At 35.6% G+C, this 24,673-nt stretch overlaps 2 protein-coding genes across 9 annotated transcripts; one reads left to right on the top strand and one right to left on the bottom strand.

The window, feature by feature from the left end:
- Positions 1-244: 244 nt before the first annotated feature.
- On the bottom strand, positions 245-8,311 carry LOC117933844 (pentatricopeptide repeat-containing protein At3g18110, chloroplastic-like). 7 transcript variants are annotated; one of them, XR_004654380.1, is made up of 6 exons: positions 4,544-8,310; positions 4,251-4,451; positions 3,855-3,945; positions 2,631-3,282; positions 2,462-2,518; positions 322-2,185 (listed from the first exon to the last, which is right to left on the bottom strand). XR_004654380.1 is itself a non-coding variant. In XM_034855402.1 (4 exons), the coding sequence occupies exons 1-4, from the start codon at positions 8,149-8,151 to the stop codon at positions 2,749-2,751; spliced, it is 4,434 nt and encodes a 1,477-aa protein (XP_034711293.1). In that variant the 5' UTR covers positions 8,152-8,310; the 3' UTR covers positions 322-2,748. The 7 variants fall into 7 exon arrangements, 2 of the variants coding, with proteins under 2 accessions (XP_034711293.1, XP_034711294.1); XR_004654379.1 differs by having other exon boundaries at positions 245-620; positions 2,462-3,282; XR_004654376.1 differs by having other exon boundaries at positions 322-2,327; positions 2,462-3,282.
- Positions 8,312-9,180: 869 nt separating this feature from the next.
- Positions 9,181-24,355, top strand: LOC117933067 (pentatricopeptide repeat-containing protein CRP1, chloroplastic-like). Of its 2 annotated transcripts, none has more exons than XM_034854433.1 (9): positions 9,181-10,438; positions 11,612-11,764; positions 11,908-11,979; positions 12,108-12,210; positions 12,312-12,336; positions 12,787-12,925; positions 13,030-13,197; positions 13,436-13,545; positions 24,264-24,355. In XM_034854433.1, coding segments are annotated over exons 1-5 (1,512 nt in total). In that variant the 5' UTR covers positions 9,181-9,256; the 3' UTR covers positions 12,314-12,336; positions 12,787-12,925; positions 13,030-13,197; positions 13,436-13,545; positions 24,264-24,355. The 2 variants fall into 2 exon arrangements, with proteins under 2 accessions (XP_034710324.1, XP_034710323.1); XM_034854432.1 differs by lacking the exon at positions 24,264-24,355 and adding an exon at positions 18,648-18,739.
- Positions 24,356-24,673: the final 318 nt, after the last annotated feature.

Raw genomic sequence — 24,673 nt, 5'->3', positions numbered from 1 at the left:
AATGAATGAATGTGTTGTCCTCTTAAACCAATTAAAGGAAATGCATGAATCTTTGGCGACATGAATTATGGTAGCGAATTCTTTTGGCCAACATTCAGTTACCCCACTTCTCATATCTCAATCATTCGATAAATGTGCCAGGAAAAATAAGGAAACAAGTATATTTGGTAGCAAGATGATTCTGAAGTATCAAACTACAGTATGATACAACCTGCATTTGCATTTAATTTTTTTTAGCTACATGTAAAACCATTCCATTCACTCCATAATGGTAAAATATTTTAGCAACAATTATCTCTTTTCCCACACACATCTCTTTGCTATGCTCATCCTTCCCATTTGACACCCTCCCGAAGAAAAAAAAAAAAAAAAACACCCTCATGCTGAAGATTTGATCTGTGGATTGACAATCCAGAGTAAAACCAGGTGTTTAGTCTTATAAACACATGTATCTTGAATTCATAGAATTTGATAATGGATTCACAAATTGCAGACCAGATACATGTTGATAATGGATTCACATGAGCACACAAACAAAACTTCATGGTTTCACATCAGAACTGTTACTTGTGATGATGTGAACTCAATCCAGTGGATCTTCAAAGCAGCAACCCTGAAATCTGTCACATATGAAGAATTAGAGCACAGAAGAAATGTTGTGGTTGAGAGAGAGATAAGGAGAAAGATGAACAAAGAGGAGGCTTTGTTCCTTCTTTTTGAGAATGTAAATCAAAAATGGAGATGGGACTGATCTTCATGCATGTAGAGTGAAGACACAGCTGGTTGTCAAATGCACATGGCCAGGTTCATGTCATTCAAGCTCGTTAAGCTATTAAGTTCATGCAAAAGTTTAAACCTACTTGGGCTAAAAGCCTTAAGAATGATAATGGTCAAGAACATCTTTCTGGTATCCTCCATAAAAATGGCACCATTTTAGCATCATTCTCAAACCCATTTCTAGAAAGTATCCACCAAAACAAGGATTCTTGCATTTTTCCTTCTTCAAAAAATTACAAAAAAAAACAAAGCAATGTAGAAATTATGAGAAATTAAATCCCAAGAGAGAGAGAGAGAGAGAGAGAGAAACATTGTAGGCCCTCTGTCATAAACCAAACCCTTTCCTGGTTGCACTCTGCTAGGAAAAATAAGCCTCTAAAAGGCAGTGGTGAAAAAGTAAGTGAACTGGAACTAGAAGCCTGTTATCTGATTTATTCAAAAGACACCCAAAGTTTCCCTAAACCTTCTCAGCAGAAATATCTACAAAAGAACAAGCTTTAATAGTCTTTCTTTTTTCTCTAAGTTGGAAAAATGAGAGCAAGAAAGTTCTCCACCCTTGCAAATCAAGATTTGTGTGCCTGGATTTTGCTTAATTTTCTCCGATCTTTGAGTAGAAAATCAAAAATAGAAATCTGCCTTCTCTCACAGACGTTATCACAAAATTAGCTGTTTTTACACATAACTCATCCAAAGTGTAGTCAGTCACTAGCCAATCCTACAGCGGATACGACTGATTTACTTCCATTCAAAAGAAAACCTCAAACCCTCTCAAGCAAAGTATAATCCTTCATATTCATTCTACTAAATTGTTCAAGTGCAAATTATCTAAGATATCAATATGCCCAAGATAGTAAGGGACACAACAGAAACTTTGATAAAAATATAAAAACACTGTAGTTCAATTAAAATATACCTGGTTCGCATTAAATGATATCCATTCTAGGTTATGAACAGGTCAGAACTCAGAAAAGTCACAAAAGGGTCCTGTACATTGATAAAATGCAGATTACATATCCAAGCACAAAGAAATTATCTCTACGACGATCATTCAGAAGGAAGCTAGAACTAGTGCAGTATTTTGGAAACCGCTGTTGCTGAATGTCACTAACTCTCCTTGAAAGTTCTTAGTGTTAATCTTTGTGGAAATGGAGAAGAAATATCAGAGAAACAGCAAGGCCTCTTTTTATAGAGAGGGAATGGGAAAAAATGAAGGAATAAGACTTGGGCACTTCCGATTGGTCTCCCTCGAGAAAAGGAGAACTCCCAAGCTGAAGAAATGGGAAGGAAAAGAAATGGAGTTTAAACTTTTTTCCTTTCTTGCTTCCTAGAAGGTACATTTGGTTTTAAACCAAAAATCTTCTTTTCAGCTCTTGAGCTTTCAGCTTTTGAAGTGCTTTCATAATGCTAACTGCAATAAATTTCAAAGAATCACTCACCAAACCATGGTCATTTTGCATAAAATGTCAAGGAAAAAGAAAGAAGCAGCCACTAAAAGGGAGTACACAGCCCAAATACAGTCTTTTGAACTGCCACTGAGATGCTAACAGTGCCTAAATATCACAAATAAATCTAATCAAAGCAGGGCCACAATTGCAGGGAATCGAGGGGAAAGTAAAAAAAGAAGTGTTGAAGGTAATATACAATGCAAGCTTTTACAGCAACCTAACAAAAAGGATTCACTTACAGTAGGATTCTCTCAATTGTTGATGAACTGCATGGAATGAAACTCTCAGAATGAATCCTGGATGTCCAGCAGTTGGTATGCAGTAATAGGAAAAACATGTAAAACATTTTAACATTCAACTATCAGTTTTAATATATTTTCCATTCCTTTAAAAAACATCATTGTGTACCTTTCTGATTCTCTTCAAGGCATAATCAAAATTGTGAAGGGATAGAAGTAAAGAACTAATTTATTGCAAGGCAGCGAGATGTCTTTTTATTAGGTGACTATTTCAAGGCTTGTTTTTTTTATCTAATCTCTACAGGTTTTGATAGCACAACTCCTCGAATGAATTTTCTTCCCACAAGCTTCCTTCTCCTCTTAACCCCAACCTTTTTCTTCATCTTTTCCAACTTCTCTTTCCCACCTTCTATATCCGCTCGAATGACTTTATCTCTTTTCTCATCTGGTAGCAAAGCCAATCTAGCAAATTTCTTTGGCCTTACATCTCCTAGTCTCTCAGTTATGTCCTTGAAAGCAGGAACAAGGCCACGTCTTAGGAAACACCCTTCCATCAGTTGCATCGAATTTGATTCAGGAAGTGATGGCGCATCTTTCAACTCAAGATCCAAGCAAAATGAAGAGTCTTTCAACCACATCCTGAGGGAGTGGGCCTTTGCTACAAGTAGCCCACTCCGTGTTTTACAAGGAAGAAATGGAGAACCCATTTCCCAAAGGAATGCCTTTAATGTGCTGTTTAGGGAAACCATGTTATATTCTGCAGTTCCTGTTATCAGAACAACTGATTTTGGAGACAGAGGATAACCTTGTAATGATGCATCCTGCCAAAAATAAAAGTATTCTTCCATTAATTGCACAAAAATGGTAATCAAAAAGCCTTAAGAAATTGGAAAATAACATTAAGGATAACTTAAGATGTAATTAAGCTAAGGCCACCAAAAGTGTCCTAGGATTAGGTGGAGCTGATGGCTTTGTAAAGGCCAGGCAAGCAACCAAATATGAACCGGTTCTATGTTTATCCATGGTGGATAGAGTTACTCAGCAAGGTTCTCAGATTGAATCAAGGACAAAAAAATCAATAATATTACTGATACTTTGCCAATATTGTATTAGGTATGAGGTCCCTCATAAAAATCCTAGTTGACACATCTCTGTCCACTTATGAGGTGTTGTATATATGGCCAATAGGGGGTCCAATCACTAGGTCAAGAATAATAATTACAGTAATAATGATAATGCTACCAATAATATGAGGACTTGAAGAAATTTAGTCAGATGATAATGATGATAACAAGTTATTGTGTCATGTTTATATTTATTATACTTTCAGATGTTAAATAACACTGCTAAATGCTAAAAATGCAGAGAATATTTAGAAGGGAATAAAACTTGCCTGCATGTGGTCAAGCCACAAAGTGAGGCCAACAAGAGCAGAACCAGCAGACATCTTTCTAAAATCAGCTCCCCAATCTTTTTCAGCTACCCTGCATAGAAAAGACCAAGCGGTCAGGTGTAAGAAAGCTAATGAATATTAGAAAAACTAAGACTATCTTTCAGTGGCTCACTCCAAGTTGGACCCGTCATTAATTGGACATGAATGAATTTTTGCAATAAAAATTAAAGTATAATTCTACTGGTAACTCATTATCAAAGATCATTTCAGCCCTTTAACATCTAGGTGGAGGATACTCCAAGGCTAGTCATGCTCTTCTCAGAAAAAGCAAAAATTCTAACCTTGATAAACAAAGAATAAGCGTAGAGATAGTAAAGAAAAGAACTAACTAGATACCTGAACACATCATGGCGATAGATACTCCTCTTAACTGCCAATTGGAAAACCCATGAAGCAGTAGCCCGGAGTTCAAATGCCCACAATAGGTCTTCGAGAGCATTGACAAAGTTAAAGGCTGCATTGTCTTCCAGGGGTCCTAGTTTCTCCAAACAATTGTCTACCTCAGAAACTAGAGAATCAGATTTTTCTGTGAGAAGCCTACAAAGGTGAATCATTTAGGAATACATCCACATGAATGATATCCAAAAGAAAAAAATGAAAGAAAAGCAAAATACATTGAGTACTCATACCTGATTGGAAGATCAAATCCAGTATCCCGGAGTGCCTTTAAGAGGACTATAGCTTCACTTGTGTGCTGGGATAAACTCGCAGCCCTAACAAAGCATGTCCATATTCTGTGGTCTGGCTCCAGACCATCTTTCTTCATCTCCATAAGCTTTTGAATGGCAACGTTATGGTCACCATTCTTAAGATAAGCATCAATAACTGAACTATATGGTAGTGTACTAAGAGGTAAACCTTCCACTTTCAAATTATCAAGAACTTTTTCAGCTTCCTCTGGCTGTCCAGAACCACTGTAAGAAACCATAAGTAAGTGCATTGTGGCAATGGTAGGTTCTACTCCAGCTTCCTTCATCACGCCAAGTAGCTTTTCAGCTTTGGAATGGTTTCCAGAATTTCTAAACATTTTCATCATAATATGATAAAAAGAGCGATCCAATTTATACTCTTTTGACAGCAACCCTTCAAAAAGTTCCTCAGCTTGTTCTACCATCTGCAGTTTCCCAAATGCTGAAATCAAGCTTTTGTAAGTGTCCAATTTAGGCTCCAAACCAACCCTTCTCATTTCATGCATCAGGGACAAACCTTCTTCTGGTCTACGATCTCTACAGTACATTAATATTAAAGTATTGTAAGTGTCCTCATCTGGTTTAAGTCCAGCTTCTTGAATCAGCTGATACACCTGACCCGTCTTTTTAAAATCCCCAATTCCTGTGTATAATTTGAGCACAGAATTCCATATAGAAAGGTCGGGCTTGAATCCTGCTACTTCCATCTCAGAAACCATTGCTTCAACATCCCTTACTCGTTTTCCCTTGGCTAGCAACCCAATCATGATTCTGTAGAGATGCATGGTAGGAAAATAACCAGCAGCCTTCATTCCCTGGTATATTTTTTTCACCTCAAATATGTTCCCTGCATGTGCAAATGCATCAAGCATCAGTGTAATTGAACTTTTACTTATCTTAAAACCCATATCTTGCAACTCCTGTATTACCACATAGAGCTCATCTAGTCTCCCATCAACAATTAAAGCTTGCATGAGACCATTCACGGAATCTACGGTTGGGGAAGGACCATCTCTCATCATTGTATTAAAAATAGCCCTTGCTCGCTCATAGCAGCCACCTGCTGCATAAGCATGTATTAAGGCATTCCAAACCTTCCGATCCACCATTGTACACTTCTGTCGAAGACTTCCAACCAAGCTTTCTGCTTTTTGCCACAGCTTCAATTTCCCATATGCCTCAATAACACCAGTATGGATGGATACATCATCAAATAGAAGGCCTTTTTCCTCTGCCTGATCAATCAAATAATGAGCTGTCTCAGGGAATCCCATTTTACAATATGTAACTACCATGCTTCGGTAAAGGTGATCAGAAGGTTCCACACCATAAAATCTCATATCAGAAAATATCTGAGAAGCTTCAGCAAAGAGTTCATTTTCTTCACAGCACTGAAGCAAGGACTCATACATGGTGAAACTTCCACAAAACAAACCAAAATCCCTAGCTTTGCCATATTCTCTCAAAGCATCACCCAGCTGGTGAGCCTTGCAAAGCATGATAATCAGAGCCTCATTTATTAATTGATGTGATCCAGAAGAATGTTCTCTCAAGAAATCAAGCAACTCCCGTGCCTCCAAGTGTCTTCCAGATGAACCATATGAACCCAAAATAGATAACAAATTCTCACGGTCAAGTTCACAGCCCTGGCTGATGGCCAATCTCAACATGTTAGCAGCATGGTCAAAACATTCCCCCTTAACAAGAATAGAACAAATAACTTGTGAGTTCATACCACATAACTCCTCCATATCCTTGACCACTTTGTGAACATCTTCCTCTCTGTTTTCCTTCCCAAGTACTCGAAGCATGACCTCATAAAGGGCATGATCCGGCTTGAAACTATGAAGAACCATTTCTTGATACAACTTCATTGCCTTCCCACTCTCATTAAACCTTAAAAGGATATCTAACATAACAGAGTATGCTAGATGATCAGGTTTGATCCCGGACCTCAACATGCAATCAAAAGTCTCTTCAGCCTCCACCCTCTTCCCGGCCTTGGCATACCCACAAATCAAAGCACTGAAAGTTCGCAAAGTGGGTTTAACTCCTGCATTCAACATCTCGGACATCACCTCTGCAGCCTCCTTTATCATATTTGCTTTCCCAAGTGAATCAATCAAAACAGTGTAGGTAACAGCATCAGGACTTCGGCCTGACAGTTTCATGTCACTATAAAGCTGAAATGCTAGATCATGCTGTCCTCGCTTTCCATACATGTGGATAATGGTGTTATAAGTCATTTCATCTTTTCCAAAACCCATTTTTACCATGTCCTCGCAAATCTCCTTGACCTTATCCACATTCCCTTCTCTAGCAAATGCATATAGCATAGAATTATACGTCACTGCATCAGGGAGAAACCCTTTTGACTCCAAGTCCTTAAAGAGCCTACCTGCCTCTCTGGACATTCCACATCTTCCATAAACTGAAATCATTGCATTATAAGTCCATAAATCAGGTTGACAACGATGAGCCACCATGTCATTGTACACCTTCACTGCCTCCTCCAAATTGGACTCACGTGAACAAGCACTAATAAGAGTGTTGTAAGTGATTATATCAGGTTGAATACCTGACCTTCTAACCTCATTAAGCAGTTCAATAGCCAAATTTGTTACCGTGGTACCTGATTTCAACCGGGCATTTATCAAAGTATTGAAGCTCACAAGATCTGGCTCACATCCCCGTGACCGCATTAAATCAAGCAATTCTTGAACCTTAGTGAACCGACCTGCTCGGGCATAAACACCCATCATTGCATTGTAAACTTGGACAGTGTTACCAGCTGCAGCCTCTGCTCGGGCAAATATTTCCACAGCCAATGCTTCCTGATTGGCCTTCCCGAGCACCGACAATATAGTGGCGAGCATCCTGGCATTGGGAGAGTACCAGTGGCGAAGATTCAGCCACTCGTAAACCTCCAATGCCCGTTGCCAGCTCGACTGCCCAACCCACTTCACAACAAAGCAAAAATCTGTAGGCGTCATCTGAACCTTTCTATCATCCAACACATCAGCCACAAACTCCTCTGATTTCAACCCCAGTATCCTATCGGTCAAAAACTGTACCCTCTGCCTCCAGTCTTTAGCCCTTTTAAGAGCCAATTTAGTCATTTTCTTCACCCTATTCTTACTAGTTTTCCCCAAAAAATCCTGGGTTTCATCACCTAATTCCAAACCCTCCCCAAAACCCGCTTCACCTATCTCCCTAATTTCCTCTTTTCCTAAAGAATCATGAGTGTTTTCCAAAAGACCCACATCTTCCACAACATGGGTAGGCCTCTGTGATGGTGGGTAATTCTCAGTCAGCTTCAGGTGAGGCCATCTCACAGATGGAGACGCCCTGCTGTAACTAAATTTCTGTAAATTTGCTTGTTCAATGGCAGTACTGGTACTAGCAGCAGAACATACGCAATGTGAAACGCAAGAAACTGTAGCAGTAGAGCTTCTGCATACCTTTGATGATGATGATGATGATGGGTCTGAGTTTTTGGGCACAGATGAGAATGCCAGCACTCCAGCGCATGCCATTGCCACTGGCATGACCTCGGATTTTCTTGCTGTTTCCTGGATTTTCAGGGGTTTTGTAGATTATAGGGCTTTACCCATCAGCCTTCAGGGTTTAAGGAGACAAACCCAGGTAGTGAAAGTGCAGAAATCAATGATGTAATCCCTTGAAGAAACGGAGGAATTTCAGTTGAAGATTTTTTTTTCCCCCTCTTTATTATCCAGAGAAAATGGGTGGAGTTGAAGGGCAATATAGTGATTTTATCATCCCATCCACCTCGGCTTTTTATATTGAAGTTAATTTTGAAATTTGTAATTCTCAAAATTAAATCAAAAAACTTGTTATACATTTTCTTTCTTTTTTCTAAACTTATAAGAATCATGTCAAAAATAAAGATTTATTCCATAATTAAAATTTTACAATATTTATTAAATTAATGAATATTAAAAAAAAAATTGCTCAATATCATGTTTGTTTGATCTTATAAATGATAATATAATTATTTTGGAAATGATTTTTGGATTACTTTTAGCTCTATAAAAAAAAAATTAATAAAACATTAAATTTATTTTTTTGAAAAAATAAGTTTAATATAAAAATATTTAACTTGTATATATAAAAAAAAGAGTTAAAATACTCAAATTAATACAAAAGATAAGTTAATTTGAAAAATTAATTAATTTTTTTTAGGTGAAATGCATATTTTCAAAAGACGCTACTCATTAATGATTGATCAAATTTAATAGATTAGTCATTTAAAACAAAATTATATAATTTTTTAAGTGATAATATCAACCATTTGACGTCCATATGATGCATCCCTTACGATTATTTTATACCCTTTTTTTCGTATAATTATTGAATCCCTTACGATTTTACTTACACTATTATGTGACAATTTTTATCATAGAATTATTAATATCACTCTATGGTATTTAAAAATATATATATATAAATAAATTAATAATATAAAAAACCCTTGGGCATGTGGCATAGTATGATTTAGATATGGTTCCACCATGAATATCACAACTAAGCCCAAATGGCAAAGAATTTTTATATACTTCAATTTGTGGAAAAACATACGTAAATGATAAACCCCCCGTTTTGCAGTAACAGCAATACATTGGTACGTTCATCATGCTTAGCATCAAGTGTTGCCAATCGGTTTCCTTGTTTCACCAACAATTGGGGCAGTATAAGCCCATGAAAATGCACTTCATGGTCTCTCTTATGGGTCCACCATTTCCAACTTTGATCAATACCCACATGAAAAACAAGCATCAAGTCAGTGTAGAAGAGGTTTCCATTTCAGAAAATGGGGAAGAGCTCTCTGGGGTTGTGTACAATGCTAGGATTAGGGAAAGTTGCAGAGTAGGGGATGTTGATAAGGCCATGAAGCTGTTAGCTCAAATGGAGGCTCTCGGGTTTAGTCTTAGCTTGGGAAGTTACACCACTGTAATTGAGGCCTTAGGGAGTGTTGGGAGGACCTTGGAAGCCGAGGCCATTTTTAGGGAAATGGTGCATTTGGGGTTGAAGCCTGATTTGAGGGTGTATAATGTGATGCTTAGAAGCTGTTTGAGAAAAGGCCTGTTAGAGCTTGCAGATAAAGTTTTGGCGGAAATGGATGCTTTAGGAATTGGGAGGAACCGAGCAACTTATGAGGCCCTTGTTGATTATTATGGCCGTGCAGGGCGGTTAAATGATGTTTGGGCGGTTATCGGTGAAATGAGTAGGGAGGGGTTTGGACCAGACTCATTTGTATATAGTAAGGTGATTGGTGTGTATAGGGATAATGGGATGTGGAAGAAAGCAATGGAGATTGTGAGAGAGATAAGGGAGATGGGGGTTTCACTAGACAAGAGGATTTATAATAGCATAATTGATACGTTTGGCAAGTGTGGTGAGTTGAGTGAGGCCTTGGAAGTGTTTGAGAAAATGCGGGAAGAAGGCGTGAAACCGGATATAATGACATGGAATTCTTTGATTCAGTGGCACTGCAAGGCAGGGGATGTCGGTAAAGCACTTGAGTTATTTAGTAAGATGCAAGAAGAAGGGTTGTACCCTGACCCGAAGATCTTCATCACTATCATCAGCCGTTTAGGGGAGCAGGGGAAGTGGGATGTGATAAAAAGGAATTTTGAGAATATGAAATGCAGAGGGCATCAAAGAAGTGGTGCCATTTATGCAGTTCTGGTTGATATTTATGGGCAGTATGGAAGATTCCAGGGTCCGGAAGAGTGCATATCTGCTTTAAAATCGGAAGGTATTCAGCCATCAGCTAGCATGTTTTGTGTGTTGGCAAATGCATATGCTCAACAGGTTTGTCACCTTTCTAGTCACTCCCTTTTAATTTCTCGTATTTTATTCTTATTATCTTTACACTTGTTTTTCTGTGTGTATTACCTACTATATTCATTCACTGTGGTCCAATGATTGGATACCCTCTTTTATTTGTAACCTAGAGACACCAAGAAATTGTTGGACTTTGATCACTGGAAGCGGTTAGTAACTTTTAGATATAAAGAATATGATTTGCCTTTAAAAGCTGAAATTTATAGCCCGGATGATCATGTAGCAGATTCATTATCAACCCATGAAGGTTGAGGCCATAAGGAGTTTGCCATAGATTCATTCGCAAATTTAGCTCTTATTTTGCTGGCCGCTGGATGTGCAAAGAAAAGAACATCTCTTTGGACTCCAGAAATTGAGAAAAGCTTTAGCCTCATTATGACCAGATGATATATGCTTCTGTTTGGGCATTTGAATCAATTATAAAGATAGATGTTTTAGCAAGGATAAACATAGTAAGGCTTGGGTCTCCATTTCCCACCCCATCCTCAAAACCCAGTGCCACAAAAATAACAAATGAAATATAAAATAAAAACCATCCTCAAATAATTAATGTGCTGCTAACGGGGCCTATACCCTACCACATCAATGACAAACTATTTACAGTTTTGTAATCACAATAATTAGATAGATAAATTGATGAGGGGAGGACTTGAACCGGGATCTCCAGTTAGCCAAAGCTTTGATACCATGTTGGACAACTAATTTTCCTAAAAACAAAATAAGTTAGAATATGGGATACACAATGTGTATCATGCTTCCAACAAGGGTCATAGCATTCAAACCTATCTCAATATATGCTTCTCCAAGGCCTGCAGGTGGATTGAATCAAAATCCATCCAGCATAGGCAGGTAGAGTTCAGTTAACTGGCAGTAAGGGGAAGATGAACACTGAAGCTATAGTTGCTTTCCTTTCCACATCTGCTTTGCAGGGATATGGGGGCGTAACAGCAAACAAACCAATCTTTTCATATGCAACTCGATCTTTGGCACCAGTGGAATGCCACCTTATGATTGATAGTTTGACATGATAATATGCTAGTATTTGCTTTTTGTCCAAGTTGAGTTAAGAGGATTAACTCTCTATTTGACCAACATATATGAAGATTTCATGCAACACTGTAATTGTGATTTCTCAAGCAGGGTTTATGTGAGCAAACGGTTAAGGTTCTTCAGCTCATGGAGACAGAAGGAATTGAACCAAACCTTATAATGCTGAACATGTTGATCAATGCATTTGGCATTGCTGGGAGACATTTGGAGGCTCTATCAGTTTATCATCATATAAAAGACACAGTAAGCCTATCTTATTTTGCATGATACACACATACTAGGAGTGATATGTTATGGGCTTAAAGCACTTTTGGATTTGCTCATGCAATTCATTTTCGAGACACTTCTTCCCAGACTCTGATGAGACATTCTTGTTGTTATTGAAGGGTATCAGTCCTGATGTGGTCACTTACAGTACACTTATGAAGGCATGTATTAGGGCAAGAAAGTTTGACAAGGTGCAGTATATCCTTCTGTTTGAACTAAATTCATCTAGATTCCTCCATACAAGAATTGAATTGCACTGTTTTGTTTCGTTTCTCCCTTTTCTACCTTAAACAATCCATTCAAATGACATGCTGGCCAGGTCCCTGAGATATATGAGGAAATGGAATCTGCTGGATGTACTCCAGATAGGAAGGCTAGAGAGATGCTTCAAACTGCACTTTTGGTCCTGCAGCAGAGACATTGTAAGTATTACTTTGGGTGCATATCTATGGTGTAACAAATCATAAATAAAATCAAAATCGAGAATCCAGCTTATTCTTATTTAAATCATGTTTCCTTTCAGGAATCCACGGTTGAATTCTGTAGAGGTAAGCCTCTCGATTCTTATAATTAGATGTCTCAGCCATTGGTTCTCATGTGTGACATGCTTTTTTCCATAAGTGATATAAGTACTTTATACTTTCACGTCATTTTTCTAAAAGCTTGCAAACATTATTCTGGAAATACTGCTATATGATGCCTTTAGACCAAATTGGAAATGCTTAGTTCCTCCATATGGTAAAGTACTTAAAATTTGTGGGTCTAGTGTGACTTACTGCATGGATTATTCCCAGTATCCCTGTATTTCATGTGCTTGGTATCATATCTGAACTTTTCAATCTTTGGCCTGCATGTATGCACAAAATTTATATGATTATGTAAATGACATTGAGTGCTGAGCAATCTCTCAGTCAAAAGTTTCAATTCAAGTAATGATTCTGCTATATATATCTATCCACTTTCCCAAGCTTTTAAATGTATGCTAAATCTCTGTGCAGCATCAAGTTCAGGAACCGTGGTGATTGGGACTGCTTCAGAATGAAGGAATGGCAAAATGTGAAAATATGGACTGGCTGCCTATCCTGACCAAATGAATTTGCCCCATGATGGAAATGATGTCAGTGATTGGCCTCTGAGGTTGGTTCACGAACTCAACACTCCTTACACACTATGATTTGAGTTTATTTATCCTCCCAAACTCCGTGAAGCATGTTATATCCATATCATTTCAAATTGTACAGGAGAGACTGGATTTAACGGTAACAGAGTTCTGATACATGGAAGAGAAGATTAACCAACATGAGAGATGAATAAACAGTCAATGAAAAGGAGGAAACCATGATGGATGAACGGTCCATGCTAACAAAAATGCAAGACAAATATCGAAGAAATGAGGATGTCACTAAGAGGTGTTTGATTATCATTCCTGCAAATTTGAAAACATAGATGCAGTTGAGCAGTAGATGAATTTGTGAAATAGTTTTGCATGAAATTTTCTGCTCTTTTTTTCAGAGGAAAAGAAGTAAACCCTGCTCAAGGAAACAAAGAAACTACCTAATAACCTTTCTCAACTTCGGTTTCTGTTTGTGAATTTATGAAAATGGGAACATATACTAACAATTTATCTTGTTCTGATGGTTACAACAGAACTCATTACCAGATGCAACTCAACTTGAGAAAGACGAGAAAATCTGGGGTGTCTCCTGCAAATTAGGCATGAAAATCTAGAGCTCGTGCATCTGCTTGAATTTAATGAGGTAAGTTTGCTTGTTTGGTTAATGGGAAAGGGAGGGTTGGTTTTATAGATTTGAGAGAGTCTTAATTAAAGAAGATAATAAAAATGGTTTTGGAAGATATATTTTCATTGATTTGATACTACTATTTATACATGTTTAGTACATATCCTTTCCTATAATCAAGCCAATCTACAAGCTATTTAGAGTAATGTTATCTTCTAATTACAACAAGATAATTACAACTTAAATACAAATTATCTTTTCCTAATACTCCCCCTCAAGTTGGTGAGTGTATGTCACAAACTCCCAACTTGCTTCGCATGAACTGGAACTGATCTTTTCCCAAGGCCTTAGTGAAGACGTCCGCCACCTGTAGTCGAGTAGGAACATATCTCGGCTTAACCTGTCCAGCTTGCACCTTTTCACGAACTATATGACAGTCAATTTCTATATGCTTTGTACGCTCATGAAACACAGGATTAGCAGCTATATGTAAAGCTGCTTGATTGTCACAATATAAGACTGAAGGATTTGACAATGGAACACGTAAATCTCTCATTATATATCTGAGCCAAGTGAGTTCTAAACAAGTGTTTGCCATAGCTCGGTATTCTGCCTCTGCTGAAGACCTAGATACATTGGTCTGCTTCTTCGATTTCCATGACACAAGTGAAGTTCCCAAGAAAACACAAAAACCCGAAATCGATCTTCTGGTCTCACGGCAACCCGCCCAATCGGAGTCGCAAAATGCTGTGAGCTTTAACTGATTATTGGCCGGAAGTAATAGTCCCTGTCCCGGTGTACCTTTGATGTAACGCAACAATCGCAAGGCAGCGTTCCAATGATGTGTAGTCGGAACCTGCATGAACTGACTCAAGGTACGCACAGAATATACGATATCAGGCCGAGTAACTGTCAAATAAATTAACCTGCCAACCAATCTCCGAAACTTGCTCGGATCATGCAATTTCTCACCACTTTCGGATGTTAGACGAAGGTTTTGCTCCATCGGAAATAGCTCGGGCTTTGACCCTGTTAACCCTGCATCATGTACAATATCCAGTGCATATTTGCGTTGAGACATAAAAATCCCTTTCTGTGAACGCGCAAATTCAATACCCAAGAAATATTTCAAGTCACCGAGATCTTTAATGAGAAATTTCTTAAGCAAACTTTCTTTCAAACTTGTGATGGCATGAAGATCATTTCCAGTCAGAAGTATATCATCAACGTATATTAATGCAACAGTAATAGATGAACCCGAAACTTTAGTGAATAAGGAGTAATCAGCTTTAGACTGTACAAAACCTGTCTGTCGGATTGCAGCAGCAAAAGTAGCAAACCAATTACGACTGGCCTGTTTTAAGCCATAAAGAGACTTATTGAGCCGACATACCAGATTCTCCCCCTGTCGGCGAAGGCCAGGAGAAGGAACCATATAAACCACTTCATGCAGGTCACCGTGAAGAAACGCATTTTGTACATCTAGCTGATGAGCGTACCATCCACGAGAGGCAGCAACTATTAACAAACAACGAAGAGTGGTAAGTTTGGCAGTAGGGGAAAAAGTCTCACCATAATCCAACCCTTCGATCTGAGTATAGCCCTTGGCTACGAGTCGCGCTTTGTAGCGCTCTATGCGACCATCCGAATGGTATTTGATTTTAAAAACCCATCTGCAACCTATGGGACGATGACCGGCGGGTAAGGGAACTAAAGACCATGTATTGTTCCGTTCTAACGCAGCCAATTCAGAGGCCATTGCTTGCTGCTATTTCGGATTAAGTGCAGCCTGATCATAAGTCTTCGGCTCTTCCTGGGCATCAAGAGAAGCTAAAAAAATGCGATGAGGGTGATTAATACGTGCGAGTGATGAGTAGAGTGAAAGAGGATATCGTGTACCTTTGGATGCCGAAGAAGACGACGAGTCGGCCTGAGGAGACATATGGTATAAATTGTGCCAAACTGGAGGATGACGATCTCGTTCAGAACGACGATGGACTGCCAGAGAAGGAGCCACTGGTGTCGACTCCGGAGGAGATGAAGGGGAGTTGGATGAACTGGAAATATCAGAGGGAAATGGAATTGGTGAAGGTGAGGATGTGATATTTTCAGTTGGAGAAGGTAAGGGGGTTGATGGAGATGGGAACGAAGAATGGGTTGTCGTCGGATCAGTGATAGGTGACGGTAAAGCTGGCAGCTCTATGGGTAAAGGAACAGTGCTGACGGGACTGGGTTGGGAAGGAGATGAATTTTGCTGAAATGGAAAGATGTCTTCAACAAAATGCACATCACGACTTATAAAAATCTGTTTAGTGACAGGATTGAACAATTTATATCCTTTGTGACCACTAGGGTAACCAACAAAGACATAGGGTGTTGCTCGAGGTTCAAATTTGTGTTTGGGCTGGTTAATAGTGGCAAAACATTTGCAGCCAAAAACACGTATATGAGCATAGGATGGAGAGCGATTGTATAGGCGCTCGTAGGGAGTAAGATTGGACAATAGAGGAGAAGGTGTACAATTGATTAAATAAACCGCAGTAAGCACACATTCACCCCATAAGTAAAGAGGAACTTATGACTGAAAAAAGAGTGACCGAGCAACATTTAAAATATGACGATGCTTACGCTCGACCACACCGTTCTGTTGTGGAGTGTAAACGCACGATTTTTGTATTTCAATGCCTCGTGCACTAAGGAATGGAGACAATGGCTGAAATTCTGTGCCATTATCCATGCGGATAGCTTTGATGGAAGCCTGAAACTGATTGGAAACAAAGTGAATAAATTTAGTTAATATGTGAGTTGTTTCGGATTTATGAGCCATAAGAAACACCCATGTACATCGAGTGTAATCGTCCACAATTGTAAGAAAAAAACGAGAACCAGAATACGTAGGAGTTCTATGCGGACCCCAAACATCACAATGAATCAAATCAAATGCAATTTTTGACTTTATTGAGCTATTGGGAAATGAAAGACGAGTCTGCTTTGCTAAAGGGCAGACTGAACAATGATCAAAATGAGCTACATTATTTTTAATGGAAAGCAAAGGTTGTAACAGCTTAAAACGAGACGAGGACGGATGTCCAAGTCGGTTGTGCCACAACTCGGTTGAGGAAATTTGACACGAAACTGAGGAGAGATTTTCTGGTTGTAAATAATACAAACCACCATGACGTCTACCCAAGCCAATCGTCTTCTTCGAATCCAAGTCCTGCAAAATACACGAATCAGCAAGGAAGATAACTGAGCAATTTAAATCTCGCGTTAATTTGCTGACAGACATGAGATTCATGCGAAAGGTTGGTACGTATAAAACATCATGGAGGGAAAATTTAGAATTGAATTGAAAGGTGCCCATGTGTGTGATAGGTGTGGATGTACCATTAGGCAGATTAACAGTATGATTATGTGGTGAATGAACATGTGTGAGAATAGAAAGATCTGAAGTTATATGATCAGTTGCACCGCTATCCAAGACCCATGAATTCAGATATATCGAATTAGCATGGACATCAAATGCAGAGGTCGAACCTACGGCATTGGTAAAAACGTCATTATTACCAGTTTGTCGATTCTGATTAAACGCAGACAAAGCTTGGGCAAATTGTTGAATAGTTTCTGCTAAGAAATTCTGCAAGATGTTCGACGGATCTGAGTTTGCGTCACTAGAACCCTCCGCCATGTTCACTACAGGTTTATTATTTCGACCATTGTTCCTAGAACCCTTCTGCCGAGAATTTGACGATCCGGTTCCATTCTTTTGACAGCATCGATCTTCTGTGTGGCCATCTGTACCACAGAAGGTGCAATGGTATTTGAGTGATCGGCATTCATCAATCGTATGTCCTGATCGGTGACAGTGATCACAACTTTTACCATTCTTTGATGATGATTTGTTGTCTACTGCCGCTGCAATGGAGAAATTATCGGTTGACTCGGAAGCCATGCGAGATTGGGTCTCTTCTTGTATCACCAGAGAATATGCCTGCCTGACATTCCGAAGAGGGGTCATCATCAGGATGTTAGAACGAACCCCTTTGAATGATTCATTGAGGCCCATAAGAAACTGCATCATCCGTTCTTCCTCCTTTTCCTCCGAATGTTCCTTCGCCTTATTACATGTGTATGGATCAAGGTAGCTGTCTAGTTCATCCCAGAGTGATTTCAATTTCACATAATATGCTGCTACTGACATAGTACCTTGGAAAATTGTTGCAATTGACTTGCGAATCTGATACACTGCGGGAGCGTTCTTTTGTGAAAATTGATCTCGCAAATCACTCCACACTTGTTGGGCTGTCTTGGCATGGATGATGCCGGCTGCAAGGTCCGCTTCCACAGAATTGGTCAACCACGACAGAATCATACTGTTGCATTGATTCCATTGTGCATATTCTTCTGGCCTTTTTTCGGACGATGGTGGCTGTATGGTGCCGTCAATAAACCCGATTTTATTTTTTTCCTGTAAGGGCATGGATGATTGCCTTACTCCACAACTGGTAATTGGTACCATTTAGTTTGGTTGAAACAAGTGTACATCCGGGCTGATCCGAATGATGGACATAAAAAGGATGTGAGGGGGTGGCTGTATGGTGCCGTCAATAAACCCGATTTTATTTTTTCCTGTAAGGGCATGGATGATTGCCTTACTCCACAACTGGTAATTGGTACCATTTAGTTTGGTTGAAACAAGTGTACATCCGGGCTGATCCGAATGATGGACATAAAAAGGATGTGAGGGATCCAAGGGTTTAGACAATGTAGAACCGTCTCCGAACATGGCCGGTTTGTTAGAAAAGTAGAGCGGAAGAGAGTCTGCAGAGTCACCAGAAACCTTGCTCTGATACCATCTTAATTAAAGAAGATAATAAAAATGGTTTTGGAAGATATATTTTCATTGATTTGATACTACTATTTATACATGTTTAGTACATATCCTTTCCTATAATCAAGCCAATCTACAAGCTATTTAGAGTAATGTTATCTTCTAATTACAACAAGATAATTACAACTTAAATACAAATTATCTTTTCCTAATAGAGAGCACATCCCTCATCTACTACCATAACACCAAATTCAAAAGCTACAAGTTGTTAGTTATGTTTGGCATGCAGGACTATCGGTGTTCAAATCTTGACACACCTGGTGACATGACTTGAAAACCAAATGAAATTAACAAATTTAGGTTGTAAGTTGATCATGTTTAGATTCTTTTTGTGTCAACTCGCTTGTCCATCAAGTGGGTCATATTTTTTAGAATAATTTTTTATTCTTTAGAACAAAAAACATAGAACATGTGTTTGATTACTAAAAATTGTTTTCTATTTTTTTATTTTCAAGAACAAAAAATAGGATATTTTCAAATAACATTTTTTAGTTTTACGTTGTTTTCACTTGTTTTCTGAAAACTATTTTAAGAAATAATTATATAAATATGTAGAATGATTAAAAATAAAACACTAGATATAAAAATTATTTTTAAAATATATTTAAAAATATTGAAAATATGTTTAAAATATTTTAGGTTTTTAAATAAACTTTTATTCCACAAAAGCCAGAGAACAATTTAAAAAAAATTCAAAAACTATTTTTCATAACTTTTTGGAAAACAATTACCAAACATATCCTTAGATATTTTGAGTATGTTTAATAATTATTTTTTAAACTAGTTTTTTATTTTTTAGAATTAAAAAAAATTATTTCATAACTTTTTTTTATTAAAACTAGTTTTGTAAACAATTTATTCTGATAATAAATTAGTTTTTAGAATAAATTTTAAGTAATATATTTTTATTGAGTATTACAAGAAAAAATTGAACATATTAGATAAAAATATGAAGAATATTTTAAGAATGTTTGTATTGTACATAAGCTCACAATATTTGGTACAAAATAATTTCAAAGAATTTTATTTTCCTTGGAATAATTAAGTACTATTTTATAACATTATTCTCAAAAATTATTTTTTTATAGACAAAAATTAAATGCAATTCCGCAAGAGTCAAAGTAATGGATTTTACTCTTTTATACAAATGCAAAGCTAGATGAGTGCTTGAAAACTCTTCTATACACATATGGTGCCAACTTTCCATTATATTTTATGTGTCATTTGGACAAGCCCAAGATGAGTTCCGCGACTTTATCGAAATCTTAATTATTTACAAAATATATTTATTTTAATGTAATTAAAAAAATTTAAAATAATTTTATTAAAAAGTTTAATTTTTTTTTTCAAAATATATAAATTGAGATGAAATGAGCATGAAAAATTCACATACTCCCTATCCTGAACTTGCTTTATTGTCATCCCTTATAAACAATTAGATAAAAGTTTCAAATTAATGGTTTTCTATTTCTTTATAATAATAATAATAACAATAACAATATTATTATTGCTATTTGAAAATTTTGAAATTTTATTCAATAAATAATAATCATTGTTTTGGTATGGAAATGCTTCAAATCCATCATTTGGTTATCCAAAAAAATTTAAATTAAAGTACTATCCAATGCATTGGATTAATTTTTTTTTTTTTTTTACGCATATTTTCAAATTATTTAACTAAAAAAAATCATCACTTTTGTTTTAACTTTAATCAATGCTATGTTTCTTCTTTCAAACCCAAAACTTAAAAAATACAAAAATTTGCATTAAAGGTATTAAAATGATGTAAAAGTAAGAAATTTCAAATTTCTATGTAATTTATACAACATCTACCAATTTAACCTTTAATATTTCAAAATCAATTTCAATCCTAAAACCATATTTGGAACACTATAATAAAGAACAAGAATGGAGATTAGTTTTATTTCCCATTAATTAATGTATTAAGATTACAATCCAAAACGAAAATAAAAATAAAAATTTACCATCATGAAAATTTGATAAAAGATTTTATGAAACCAACACCCTAAAAAAAACTAAAAAAACTCATATGACATGGTTTGTCACATGCCAATTTTTTTTAAAAATAAAAATAAAAGAGGACACTATCAAAGTAAAATAATAATAATAATAATAATAATAATAATTAATAAATAAATAAATAAATAAATAAATAAAATTGTGGTAGTTGGGAGGAGGAAAGGAGGGTTAGAGGATAGTTTTGACTTTTGAGTCAATATTTTTTGGTTTATTTTTTTCAAAATATATGTATTTTAAAATTCAAAATTCAAACTTATAAAGAAAAAAAATCGCATGACTTTAGTTTGTTTGTTTTCTTTTCCCCTTTCCTTTTTCTTTTCTTAGGTTTATACACAAGAAAATGATTCGATGCAATTTCTCAATCCAATTTGATTTTATTTACAAGAAAATAATTTTTATAACTCTTACTTAAAAATTTATTTTTACAATTTTGATGATAAAAAAATATATATAAAAAAATGATTACTAATAAAATCAAACTAGGATGTAATACAAATAAACATATAATAATAATAATAATAATAATAATAATATTAAATCAGGAAGCTCTCCCAAACATGGCGTAGGAACCTCTACCCAAAAAGAATAATTATATGCTATACCCGAAAGCTGGAATTTCACCTACTATTTACAGGGGAAGCATCCATGTGTGACACGTGGCTTCCTTTTCCTTATTAATATTAAATCAAATAATTTTTATTAATTCTATTTTATTTACAAAATTTTAATATTAAATTAAAATTTTTAATTTAAATATAAAATGAATTTCATGATATGCATGTGCTTTATATAACACACTTGATGCATAGTACTTAAAAAATCTATTACATGCAATATGTATAAATTAATATTAAGTATATACTTAAAAAATTCATATTTTTTATCAACACATAAAACATTAATGTCACATATCACATATTATATCATATATATATACCATTTTTTTCACCAAAATAATTTTAATATATATATTGTTATTTTTTGGATAACGGATTAAAAGAGATAAAATTCTTTCAATATTGCAAAACTAACCTTCCACTTTTAATAGCCTCCTAAATGACCTAACCCGGACAAAAATGTCCCTCAGCTACTTCACCCCCTTTTCCCCTTCCATTCTAATTGTATTTCCCTTCCTTCACTTTTTTTTTTAATTCTTCCTTCCACTTTCTTTTTCTTCTTATTTTTTCATTTTCTCATATTATTCCCGTTTCTCTCTTATCAACACATTTTTTTCAAATTTCAGACAATTTCTCTTCAAATTTCTTCAACTTAAAGTGCTTAAAGTTGTGACTAGATAAACAATGCTTAAAGTTATGGCCGGATTAATAGTGTACGTTTTTTTTTCCATATTTTTTTCTTTCATGTTTTATTTATTGAATATTTTCAAACATTTAATGAGATGTAGTAAATATTTAAATAAGTTTGAAATTGTTTTAATTCTCATAATATCATTTATAGCCATGAAAAAATGCGTTAAAAGAATAAAACGATCAACTTAAAAAGTGTAGTGTGGAGAAACATTGTCAATATGGAAAGATCAAATGATGGTAAGTAATAAAACTTACGAAATTTTATGATGGTTTTAATATTGTTTGCATATTTGTTCTTTATATAAATGTAAATATATGTGTTAATAGGGTTTTTGATATAATATATAAAGTTATCTTTTTTTAGTTATATACCAAAACTTTACTGATGTTAAGTTGAACTTGACGTATGTTAAGATTATATATAGTTATTTTATAGTAACATAACATTATTGTTATTTTATTTAATTATACTCAATTTGAGTTGAACCATTTGCAAATTATCCTTGACATTAATGAATTATAGCATAACCAATCTTTTAGTAAATAAATATATTTTTATTGTTAAAAATAGTTAAGAGTTACAATATCTAAATTTATTTAATAACTATAAACATTGTATTTCTATAGCATTATTGGTATTATTTAAGGTAGTAAAGATGATTAATAATATTATTTATTTTTTGTTTATTAAAAAAAATGTGTAATGAAATAATATGTATTTAATAATGAATGAGTTTTTTAAAATTAATACCTACTTATTGATGGTAATGCTATGATGTAACTAAAAAAATATTCTAATATTATATGTTGATGACAATAATTGAATTATTTTGTTATTTCAGTGATTGATGAAGTAGGAATAATGCTTCTATATGAAGGAGAATAGGTACGGGATGGAAATGCTTTCTATTTAGAAGGAAGTAAAGGTAAAGGCATTGATGTCCCGAAAACTATATCATATAAAGAGTTATTAGGGGTTGTCCATCATATTCTGAAGTTGGATCCAACGAATTGTTTTCTTTCAATGAAGTATGTATTCAATGCCAACATACTCACAAGTCCTATACAACTAACTAATGATAGGGATGTGAAATTCTTTATTGGTTTAAATTGTACAAATGGTAAGCGATATGTTCCATTGTGCATCACAATTGAAAAGAGAATTGATACTCACAGTCAGAAATCAATTTCCAATTCTTATTTTGAATATCATATGTCTTCTGAGATAGATAAAGAATTGAACGGGGACTCAACATTGATGTGTAAAAGTAGACACATTCATTGTGACTCAGTTGAAACTCTTACTGTTGATGGTGAAAATGGACCAAGATTTCAAAATAAGTCACTTGAAGGGTATAAAGTTCATGATTGGAACATGAATGAGACTGCAATTAATGAGAAGGATTATAGGATGGATACTAACCCTACTAATGATGAGCAAGTGACCCAAATTGGCTCCTTCAGAACTAGTTTAGCTCAAAGTGCTGAAATCTTGACCATGATTGATACAAATAATGGTTCCATACATGACAATCCCACTATAATCGAAGGTGTAGCAAATGAAAGACAAAAAATGATGCAACAACCTATTGTTAGTAGAATTAGTGATGACCATCTAGAAGAGCACCAAATATACTCAAGTAAGAAAGAATTACAAAGAAAGTTGTATATGATGGCTCTCAAAAGGAAGTTTGAGTTCAAAACAACTAAATCCACTACTAAGTTATTGATTGTTGAATGTTTTGATAAAAAATGCAAGTGGCGAGTTCGTGCTACCAAGTTGGGGATTTCCAATATGTTTCAAATAATGAAATACTATTCAACACACACTTGTCGGTTATATATGATGTCTTGTGACAATCGACATGCAAGTAGTTGGTTGATTGGTGAGAGTATAAGAGAAACATATCAAGAGGTTAGTTATGAATTTCGACCAAAAGACATTGTAACAAACATTCGAAAGTAGTATGACATTCAAATCAGTTATGGTAAGGCGTGGAGAGCCAGAAAACTTGCTCTAAGTTCTATTAGGGGATCATCTGAGGAGTCCTATAACACTTTACCATCCTATTGCTATGTTTTAGAGCAAAAAAATATTGGTACCATTACTGATATAGTTATCGATTGTGATAATCAATTCAAATACCTTTTTATGTTGATTGATGCATCTCTTGCTGGGTTTCACACATTAATAAGACATGTGGTTGCAATTGATGGGACATTTTTTAAAGCAAAGTACTTAAGGACTTTGTTTATTGCAGCGTGTAAAGATGGTAACAATTAGATATAGAAAGCAATACATAAAGTATTTTCCCATGTGAGGCATGGTGTCTACACTTATCATGTTGGACAAAATTTGAAAACAAAGTTCAAGAATCCTACAATTCATAAGTTGTTCCATGATACTGCTTATGCTTATTGTGTTTCAGAGTTTAATTTTATATTTGGGTAACTAGAGATGATTGACCAAAGAGCAAGATATTTGATGTATGTAGGAGTTGTTCGATGGGCATGTTCATATTCTACAAAAAAAAAGATATAATATCATGACCACAAGGATCGTTGAAAGCCTTAATGTTGTGTTGAAAAATGCTAGAGATCTTCCGATTTTGCAATTGGTTGAAGAATTGAGAAACTTACTTCAAAAATGGTTTGTGACTCGTCAACAAAAAGCAATGTCAATGTCAACTGAACTTACCATCTGGGCTGATGGAGAACTTCGTTCAAGGTATGATATGTCAGCAACATATCTAGTGAAACCTATCAACTCCAAGGAGTGCAATGTTAAATATGTTAGCAATAGTGCTCAAGTGAATTTAGACACTCATTCATGCACATGTCTACAATTTGATCTTGATCATATTCCATGTGCAAAATGTTATTGTTGCTTTTAGATATTACAACA

The sequence above is a fragment of the Vitis riparia genome, chromosome 16 (assembly GCF_004353265.1).
Source record: "Vitis riparia cultivar Riparia Gloire de Montpellier isolate 1030 chromosome 16, EGFV_Vit.rip_1.0, whole genome shotgun sequence".
NCBI lineage: Eukaryota > Viridiplantae > Streptophyta > Magnoliopsida > Vitales > Vitaceae > Vitis > Vitis riparia.
Note: the sequence above shows the minus strand (reverse complement) of the source record. Positions and strands in the feature narration are given on the sequence as shown.

Coding starts and splice junctions, on each gene's coding strand:
- LOC117933844 (XM_034855402.1), bottom strand. CDS start 8,151: ATGCCAGTGGCAATGGCATGCGCTGGAGTGCTGGCATTCTCATCTGTG. Junction 4,452..4,543: donor GGATTTGATCTTCCAATCAG/GTATGAGTACTC, acceptor TCACCTTTGTAG/GCTTCTCACAGAAAAATCTG. Junction 3,946..4,250: donor TATCGCCATGATGTGTTCAG/GTATCTAGTTAG, acceptor TTTTCTATGCAG/GGTAGCTGAAAAAGATTGGG.
- LOC117933067 (XM_034854433.1), top strand. CDS start 9,257: ATGCTTAGCATCAAGTGTTGCCAATCGGTTTCCTTGTTTCACCAACAA. Junction 11,765..11,907: donor ATCATCATATAAAAGACACA/GTAAGCCTATCT, acceptor TTGTTATTGAAG/GGTATCAGTCCTGATGTGGT. Junction 11,980..12,107: donor GGGCAAGAAAGTTTGACAAG/GTGCAGTATATC, acceptor CATGCTGGCCAG/GTCCCTGAGATATATGAGGA.